Raw genomic sequence first — 9,985 nt, 5'->3', positions numbered from 1 at the left:
GTGGCAGTTCCAGGGCCCGGGATCGAACCAGAGCTGCGGCGAATAATGCCGTGTAGTTATCCTGTAGGCCACAAGAGAAATCCAGAAATTTGTACCTCTTAATCACCTTCCTCCAATCCCCCCCCATCCCTCCCTCCATCTCTGGTAACCGCACATCTGCTCTCTTTTTCTATGAGTTTTCTTTGTCCTGATGATAGCTCTTTCTGTCTCCTCTTCTTTCCCACAACTTTCCCTCCTATTGTGAGGAGGCAGTGGAGCCTGGCTTAGGAGCTAAGCCTGGGCTTCTTGGTCAGCATCCTCCTCAGAGCTGCCTTCACCTCCTGGTTCTTCAGGCTGTAGATGAGGGGGTTAAGCAGTGGCGTCACCACACTGTACTGCACAGACAGCACTTGCTCCAAGACTGAGCCGGAAGCTGGAGTCATGTACCTTGAAGGGAATGGCACAAAGAGGTGAACTGAGCTCAGGGCAGTGGCGGGGGTGCTGTTGGTGGCCATGGCCCATCCCATTCTAGGGGCACTGCAAAGAGGGTCCTTAGTGCTGAGTCACTGTTGCTGATAGCAGCATCTAGAAATAACTCAATGGTCATTGAAAGTCAGTCATTTCTGCCTTCAAACACATCCGCATACGAGTGATGTTATACAGAATTGTATAGAAATTGCCCTGCAGAAAAAGGAAGTTCTGCCGCATATCAAGTGCTGCATGCTGGAATAGAGCTAAAAACAACTTGATGCAGTTCTGTAGCACTTCATACTTTTCAAAGCATCTATCCTTAATAATTATGATGAGGAGGATTTTTTCTCTTCTTTTTTTTTTTTTTTTTTTTTTTTTTTTTTTTTTACCATTATGCAGCTGTGTGTTTTCATTTTGTGATGACTGTTCCTCACAAAACTACATGCTAATCCATAATGCTGTCGTTGTTCCTAATGTTTATGGTTCTGGGATTTACCCCAGAATCACAGCACATTGGTTTTTATAATGCTTAGTGGAACAGACCTTTTTCCTTTTGGGTACATTTGTCTTTTCTTTTTTCTCTGTTTTTAGGTCTGTACCTGTGGTATATGGATGTTACCAGCTAGGGGTTGAATCACAGCCGGACTTGCTGGTGTTCGCCCCCGCCACAGCAAGGCAGGCCTGAGCTGCATCTGTGACCTATGTCAAATCCTTAAGCCACTGAGCAAGGCCAGGCATCGAAGCTGCATCCTCCTGGGTACTAGTTGGGTTCTTAACTCGCTGGGCCACCTTGGGAACTCCTAGGTACATTTTCCTTTAACTCAGAAAAGAAGCCTAGCTTGGTAAATAAAGTGAAAGATAAAAATCTGTATGTCTGAAGATTTAGCACAAATAGGAACTCAAGTTAATAAGATTCAATTTGTGGAAGCATCTTGTTAAGTGTCACTGGGAATATTTCTCAAAGATTCGTTTAAAACTTTTTTTTAAACTTCAATGTTGCCCCTTCAAATTTTTTTGTTTTTGAAATTGGAATGTTCTTTGTGGGTTCTGATGCACGTGGTTAAAAAAATTTCATTTACTCTCATTTTTTCCCTTGAATTTATTCCTCATAACATTGCTGTGAAGTATGTGGGAGAAATCTTCTACCCCCTTGTGGTAAATGAGGAAACTGAGAAGGTTGAAGAGATTTGTCCTCAGGCTCAGGTGAGCTCCCCTGGATCAGTCTTTATCCTTTCCTGCCCCTGACCCCTTCCCAAGTAACAAGCAGGTGGGAAAACTGTAGCGCAATCTATGCAAAGCCATCTCTAGCTCACTGGTGGAAATCGCAGGCCCTTCATTGTTCTTCCTCCTGGTAAGCAAGGACCCATCAACTAGAGCGTGTATGTTTGAGAGAAACACGGTAGAAAAGAGCATGAGGTCTGAAGTCAGGCAGCCTAGGCATATGCTGTGGCTCCGTTACTAGCTTCTTCTGGGACCTTTGAAAAAGTCCCTGGCCACTCCTGAAACTCAGGTTTCTTACCTGAAAATGAGGTTAATATTTCTCTTGTCGTGTGCTACATACTAACATTGAGCTTGATTGTGTAAAGCAGCTATTGTGTGTAGAAGGTGCCTGATAAATCGTCGTAGGACAAATAAGCTCTGAGACCCATCTTCTAGACTTCCATTTCCAAGAGAAATGGCCTCTGTTTCAAGGATGATATGTTTATTTTAATTTTAATTTTTGCCTAGCACTGACAAAAGCGCTACCAAAAGCTCTCTGGTTTCCTTTTGAGAACTCTGAAATCATAGTTAATGAAAGTCGGGAAGTCTTTGGTGTTTATGTGAGCTTATTTTCAGCGTTTGAAAACTGGGCCTTGGAAAGAAAATAGATTGTTTTGTGATCCACACATCTAGTCAACAGCAGAGCTAGAACTCTAACTTCCAGTGCAGTTCTTTTCTTGCTCCTTTGCAATGACTTGAGCAAAAGACTGAGGCTCCTCTCGAGTGAGAAAGAGCCTGCACAAGAGATATTTAAAATGCTCAAAGGAAAAAATATGCAACCTAGAATACTCTATTCAGCAAGAATATCATTTAAAATAGAAGGGGAAATAAAAATTTTTCCCAACAAACAAAAACTTAAAGAATACAGCAACACAAAACCCAGGTCAAAGGAAATATTGAAATGGCTTCTCTAAACCAAAAAGAAAGGAAGGAAAGGGAAGAAAAAAGAAAAGAAAAAAAAAAAAGAAGAAGAAGAAGAGGAAGAACTAGGACTGAGGAAACTGCAATCAGAGAGCAGTCACTCAAATAAGCCAGCATACAGATTTAATCATGAACATGCTTCTAACAAAACAAAATTAAAAAGAAAAAAATAAAAAAGAGTCATCAAAACCATAAAATGTGGGCAAGGGATGTCAGGAGGTAAATAACCCTTTTTGTTTATATGTATGTCTCTCTTCTTAATTTTAATATAGTAATGAAGTGTTTGAACTTACAGGACCATCAGGCTAAAACACACATTTATGGGAAGGGGTTGGCATACTTAAAAAACAGGGCAACCACAAGCCAAAACCAAATATTGCATTTGCAAAAAATGAAAAAAAACACTCAAGCAGATAATAACACAAGACCATCCAACCAAAAAAAAAAAAAAAAAAAAGGAGAACCATAGAATCAACTGGAACACGAGATTCAAATGGCAATAAATAATCATCTATCAATTATCACCTTAAATGTCAATGGACTGAATGCCCCAATCAAAAGACACAGAGTGGCTGAGTGGATAAAAAGGCAAAAACCTTCAATATGCTGCCTACAAGAAACTCACCTTAGGACAAAAGATACATATAGATTGAAAGTGAAAGGGTGGGGAAAAATATTTCACACCAATAGACATGACAGAAAAGCAGGAGTCGCAACGCTCATATCAGACAAAATAGACTTTAAAACAAAAGACATAAAGAAAGACAAAGTAGGACACTATTTAATGATTAAGGGATCCATCCAAGGAGAGGATGTTACTATTGTCAACATATATGCCCCAAATACAGGAGCACCCAGATACATACAACAAATATTAACAGACATAACGGGAGATATTGATGAGAATACAATCATAGTAGGAGACCTAAATACCCCCCTCACATCAATGGACAGATCCTCTAGACAGAAAACCAATAAAGCAACAGAGATCCTAAAGGAAACAATAGAAAAGTTAGACTTCATTGATATCTTCAGGACACTACATCCAAAAAAAGCAGAATACACATTCTTCTCAAATGCTCATGGAACATTCTCAAGAATCGACCACATATTGGGACACAAAGCTAACCTCAATAAATTTAGGAGCGTAGAAATTATCTCAAGTATCTTCTCTGACCACCATGCCATGAAATTAGAAACCAACCATGGGAAAAGGAAAGAGAAAAAACCTACTCCATGGAGACTAAACAACATGCTACTAAAAAACCAATGGATCAATGAGGAAATCAAGAAGGAAATTAAAAACTACCTTGAAACAAATGATAATGAAGACACAACCTCTCAAAATCTATGGGATGCTGCGAAAGCAGTGCTCAGAGGGAAATTTATAGCAATCCAGGCCTTTCTCAAAAAAGAAGAAAGATCCCAAATTGACAACTTAACCCTCCACCTAAACGAATTAGAAAAAGAAGAACAAAAAAGTCCTAAAGTCAGCAGAAGGAAGGAAATTATAAAGATCAAAGAAGAAATCAATAAAATAGAGACTCAAAAAACAATAGAGAAAATTAATAAAACCAAGAGCTGGTTCTTTGAAAAGGTGAACAAAATTGACAAACCCCTGGCCAGACTCACTAAAAAGAGGAGAGAAAGAACCCAAATCACCAAAATTATAAATGAAAAAGGAGAAATCACAACAGATACAGCAGAAATACAAAAAACCATAAGAGAATACTATGAACAACTGTATGGCAACAAGTTTGACAATCTGGAAGAAATGGACAATTTTCTAGAATCTTACAGCTTGCCAAAACTGAATCAAGCAGAAACAGACCAACTGAACAGACCGATCACTAGAAATGAAATTGAAGAGGTCATAAAATCACTCCCTACAAATAAAAGTCCAGGACCAGATGGCTTCACAGGTGAATTTTACCAAACATATAAAGAGGAATTGGTGCCCATCCTCCTTAAACTCTTCCAAAAGGTTGAAGAAGAAGGAATACCCCCAAAGACATTCTATGAGGCCACCATCACCCTCATTCCAAAACCAGACAGAGATACCACCAAAAAAGAAAACTATCGCCCAATATCATTGATGAATATAGATGCAAAAATTCTCAACAAAATCTTAGCCAACCGAATCCAACAACATACCAAAAAAATTATACACCATGACCAGGTTGGGTTCATCCCAGGTTCACAAGGATGGTTCAACATACGCAAATCAATCAGCATCATACACCACATTAACAAAAAAAAGGTCAAAAATCATATGATCATCTCAATAGACGCAGAAAAAGCATTTGACAAAGTTCAACATCCATTCATGATCAAGACCCTCGCCAAAGTGGGTATAGAGGGAACATTCCTGAATATAATCAAAGCCATTTATGATAAACCCACAGCAAATATAATCCTCAATGGGGAAAAACTGAAAGCCTTCTCACTCAAATCTGGAACAAGACAGGGATGCCCACTCTCACCACTGCTCTTCAACATCGTTTTGGAAGTCTTAGCCACAGCAATTAGACAAACAAAAGAAATAAAAGGCATCCATATAGGAAGAGAAGAGATCAAACTGTCACTGTATGCAGATGACATGATTCTCTACCTAGAAAACCCTAAGGACTAAACCCCAAAACTCCTTGAAATGATTCATAAATTCAGCAAAGTGGCAGGATATAAGATTAACATTCAGAAGTCAGTTGCATTTCTGTATACCAGCAATGAAACATTAGAAAAGGAATACAAAAAAATGATACCTTTTAAAATTGTACCTCACAAAATCAAATACCTCGGAATACACCTGACCAAAGAGGTAAAGGACCTATATGCCGAGAACTATAAAACTTTAATCAAAGAAATCAAAGAAGATGTAAAGAAATGGAAAGATATTCCATGTTCCTGGATTGGAAAAATCAATATTGTGAAAATGGCCATACTACCCAAAGCAATCTACAGATTCAATGCAATCCCTATCAAATTACCCATGACATTGTTCACAGAACTAGAACAAACAATCCAAACATTTATATGGAACCACAAAAGACCCAGAATCGCCAAAGCAATCCTGAGAAACAAAAACCAAGCAGGAGGCATAACTCTCCCAGACTTCAAGAAATACTACAAAGCCACAGTCATCAAAACAGTGTGGTACTGGTATCAAAACAGACAGACAGACCAATGGAACAGAATGGAGAATCCGGAAATAAACCCTGACACCTATGGTCAATTAATCTTTGACAAGGGAGGCAAGAACATCAAATGGGAAAAGGAAAGTCTATTCAGCAAGCATTGCTGGGAAACCTGGACAGCTGCATGCAAAGCAATGAAGCTAGAACACACCCTCACACCATGCACAAAAATAAACTCCAAATGGCTGAAAGACTTAAATATACGACAGGACACCATCAAACTCCTAGAAGAAAACATAGGAAAAACACTCTCTGACATCAACATCATGAATATTTTCTCAGGTCAGTCTCCCAAAGCAATAGAAATTAGAGCAAAAATAAACCCATGGGACCTCATCAAACTGAAAAGCTTTTGCACAGCAAAGGAAACCAAAAAGAAAACAAAAAGACAACTTACAGAATGGGAGAAAATAGTTTCAAATGATGCAACTGACAAGGGCTTAATCTCTAGAATATACAAGCAACTTATACAACTCAACAGCAAAAAAGCCAATCAATCAATGGAAAAATGGGCAAAAGACCTGAATAGACATTTCTCCAAGGAAGATACACAGATGGCCAACAAACACATGAAAAAATGCTCAACATCGCTGATTATAAGAGAAATGCAAATCAAAACTACCATGAGATACCACCTCACACCAGTCAGAATGGCCATCATTAATAAATCCACAAATAACAAGTGCTGGAGGGGCTGTGGAGAAAAGGGAACCCTCCTGCACTGCTGGTGGGAATGTAAACTGGTACAGCCACTATGGAGAACAGTTTGGAGATACCTTAGAAATCTATACATAGAACTTCCATATGACCCTGCAATCCCACTCTTGGGCATCTATCCGGACAAAGCTCTACTTAAAAGAGACACATGCACCCGCATGTTCATTGCAGCCCTATTCACAATAGCCAGGACATGGAAACAATCCAAATGTCCATCGACAGATGATTGGATTCGGAAGAGGTGGTATATATACACAATGGAATACTACTCAGCCATAAAAAGGAATGACATAATGCCATTTGCAGCAACATGGATGGAACTAGAGAATCTCATCCTGAGTGAAATGAGCCAGAAAGACAAAGACAAATACCATATGATATCACTTATAACTGGAATCTAATATCCAGCACAAATGAACATCTCCTCAGAAAAGAAAATCATGGACTTGGAGAAGAGACTTGTGGTTGCCTGATGGGAGGGGGAGGGAGTGGGAGGGATCGGGAGCTTGGGCTTATCAGACACAACCTAGAATAGATTTATAAGGAGATCCTGCTGAATAGCATTGAGAACTATGTCTAGATACTCATGTCGCAACAGAAGAAAGGGTGGGGGAAAAACTGTAACTGCAATATATACATCTAAGGATGACCTGACCCCCTTGCTGTACAGTGGGAAAATAATAATAATAATAATAAAAAAAAGAAAGAGCCTGCAGTTATACTCAGGTGATATAGTATGGCATACCTGGAAACTCCTGAAGCATAGAAGATGGTGACCACAAGGAAATGAGACGAGCAGGTAGAGAAGATCTTGCTCCGACCTGTGGCAGAGTTGATCCTTAAGGCTGTCATGACGATACGGGTGTAGGAACCCAGCAGGAGAACAAGGGTGCCAAGTCCCAGGATTACCATGGTCGTCAGGATGGAGGCAATGCTAACGGAGGGGTCAGAGCAGACCAGCAGGAGCACTGGGGGAAGCTCACAGGCAAAGCTCCGGACAAGGTTGGGGCCACAGAAGTGATGCTGAGCCAGGAGGATGGTGTTAACTAAGCCCGTCCCCATTCCTATGGCCCAGGATGCTCCCACCAGGCCAGTGCACACCTTCCTGTTCATAGCCACCGCATACAACAGTGGGTGGCACACAGCCTGGAACCGGTCATAGGCCATGACTGAAAGGAGGCAAGCTTCAGTGGCTCCAGAAAATATGACCAAGGAGATCTGGGCGAAACACTCAAGGAGGGATATCGTCTTCCACTTGGAAAGAAGGTGCTCTAGCAGCTTAGGGACAATGATGGAGGAATAGAAGGCATCCAGGAAGGAGAGGTGGCTGAGGAAGAAGTACATGGGGCTGTGGAGGTGGGAATCAGTACTGATCACCAGCAGCATCAGCAGGTTCCCTGTGAAGGTCAGGAGGTAAACCACCAGGAATGTTACAAATAGTACTGCCTGGATGTGAGGGTTGTTAGATAGTCCTAGGAGAACAAATTCGGTGACCGTGGTTGTGTTGCCACCTTCCATGGAGCATTCAAGTTTCCTTTGCGAGGGACTAGAAGAGAAAAGAAGGCTCAAATGTGTTTCGAGTCTGAGTGTGGCTGGGGATGGGGCACAATGAATAAAGCTTCAGGAGTGACCCAGCACAGAACATGTCGTGGAAGCAAGCTTGCCATGCCAGACCTCATCAACCCTTCCCAGCTCAGGGCAATAACCTAATCTCAGCTCAGGTAGAGACGGTTGGAAGGAGGAGTGTAGAGAATCAAACCTGGAAGGAAAGACGAGGAGAAGAGAGATGATCCAGACTGGAGAAGGAAAGGGAGTTGTCAAAAGACTCCAGGGCACTGGAGTGTGCTCTTCCGTACAGGAAGGCTCACTGGCGTAGTGAGTAAGCAATAAGCATTTTGGCCAACCATCTGGTTGACAGGCTGTGATGCAGGTTTGAATGACTGATAGAGGTATGGGGACACCTACTGATGGCACAAATCATTTCTCTGTCACTGTAGGTTCGTGAATAAGTCACTTGGGCTCCTCATTAAAGGGAATCTGGCAAAACTAGATGGTTTCTGTCGTCCATTCCAGGTTAGACATTCTACAGCTTGGGGGACAGTCTTCCTTGGGTATGTCTGGATACTAAATGGAAACGTTCTCCCCTCCTGTGTCTCCCTAAGCCTAGGTGGCCCATGAGTTGTCTTCTTTCGCGGAAGTTGGGCACAAGGAAGCCGTCAAATTGGAGGTGAGGGCTGTGCTCATCAGTTTCTCTAAGGGCTTCCCATTCCAGGATGTATGTGAGCCTATAATGTCCATTGTTTGCCCTGTAACCTTAGGGCTTAACATGAGAGTGCATGAAGTTTGTGATGTTCTCTGAGTTGGTACTAGGGGATCTGGATAAAGCCCAGTCAAATTTGGACCACCTTCTATGCATCACAGGGAGGGAAAAAGGAAAAAAAAAAAAAGAGGAGAAGTTAAAGAACACCAAGACTACTTAGGATAATGTGCAGTTAGAGGGTTTGGTCTAGACCGGAGGAAGGTGAAGTCACCCCTCCTCCTCGAAGGGAAACTCAGGATCATGAGCAATGAGGATCTGCTCTCTCCTCATGGCGTGTTCACTCACGAGTTCCCGCAGTGGATAGTTTTGGGAGAAGATGGAGTTGAATGAGAAGATCTGTCCTCGCCTGGGCTCCCTAGGCCAACCAGAGATGCTCTCAGCAGAGGATACCTGAATGGCATCTTTTCCAGCACTGGAGTAAAAGCCCCCGATATGGGTCGGTCTCTGTGGGTTTCCCTCAACTTTGTCCTTCCTTTAGAAGATGCAGGGGTGGTGGAGCTTCTAAGTAAGGAAACATCCCTGTAGTCTTTCTGTCCGTGGGGAAGTTTTCCTGATTCTGCCTCCACAATGACAATGGCCAGAGGGACTTGATCTCAGCCCTAGACCTTGGAGAGTGTTGGAGGTCCCCGGAGAGACCGTTAAGCAGGAGGCCTGGTCTGATCTGAATGAGTTCTCCAGGGCCACTAGCCCTTCCCTGTATCACTCTTGTTTCAGTGAGTTGCATCATGCAAGAGGTGCCCAAGGGTGGCCCATAATTGCTAAAGGTAAAATTAGAGACTTCGAAGGTGTCTTGATTCTAAAGCTTTGAATCCCTTCCCGTCTTCTCTGGTCGTCCCTGTGTGGCCCTTGGGTCCCTGCCACTGCCGCTGCAGAGACACCTCTGGATCCTTAAGCTGCTACACCAAAAGAGATCTTCTTTAGTTTTAACTAGTTGTACATGTCAAAGTCGTCTAGGAATAATTTGGAGTGAATTTGGTGTAAGTTGTGAAGTGGCGTCTACATCCATTTCATTCCACGAGGCGTGCAATTCTTGTTTCTTAACAATTTCTGGAGCAGTTATGGGCTATTTGGCTCCATCTCACTTTGGATGTCCAGTTTCCTGAGTTCAGCGGGTCAGCCAGCA

The 9,985-nt window shown here is 42.1% G+C and overlaps 1 protein-coding gene across 1 annotated transcript; it reads right to left on the bottom strand.

Moving 5' to 3' along the window:
* Positions 1–263: 263 nt before the first annotated feature.
* LOC146403503 (olfactory receptor 5BS1-like) lies at positions 264–8,060 on the bottom strand. Its single transcript, XM_085024893.1, has 2 exons — positions 7,288–8,060; positions 264–426 (listed from the first exon to the last, which is right to left on the bottom strand). The coding sequence occupies exons 1-2, from the start codon at positions 8,058–8,060 to the stop codon at positions 264–266; spliced, it is 936 nt and encodes a 311-aa protein (XP_084881019.1).
* Positions 8,061–9,985: the final 1,925 nt, after the last annotated feature.

This window comes from Sus scrofa, chromosome 5 (assembly GCF_054392235.1).
Source record: "Sus scrofa isolate SSC_HxYL_T2T_F1_AM1 chromosome 5, Sscrofa_HxYL_maternal_Yorkshire_Landrace_v2.0, whole genome shotgun sequence".
NCBI classification, from domain to species: Eukaryota; Metazoa; Chordata; class Mammalia; order Artiodactyla; family Suidae; genus Sus; species Sus scrofa.
This window is presented reverse-complemented; position numbering and strand designations above follow the sequence as displayed.

Excerpts from the sequence above, each read along its gene's own strand:
- LOC146403503 (XM_085024893.1), bottom strand. The coding sequence starts at position 8,060 with ATGGAAGGTGGCAACACAACCACGGTCACCGAATTTGTTCTCCTAGGA. Across the intron at positions 427-7,287 it reads TATGCTTCAGGAGTTTCCAG|GTACATGACTCCAGCTTCCG; the intron begins GTATGCCATACT and ends ATTCCCTTCAAG.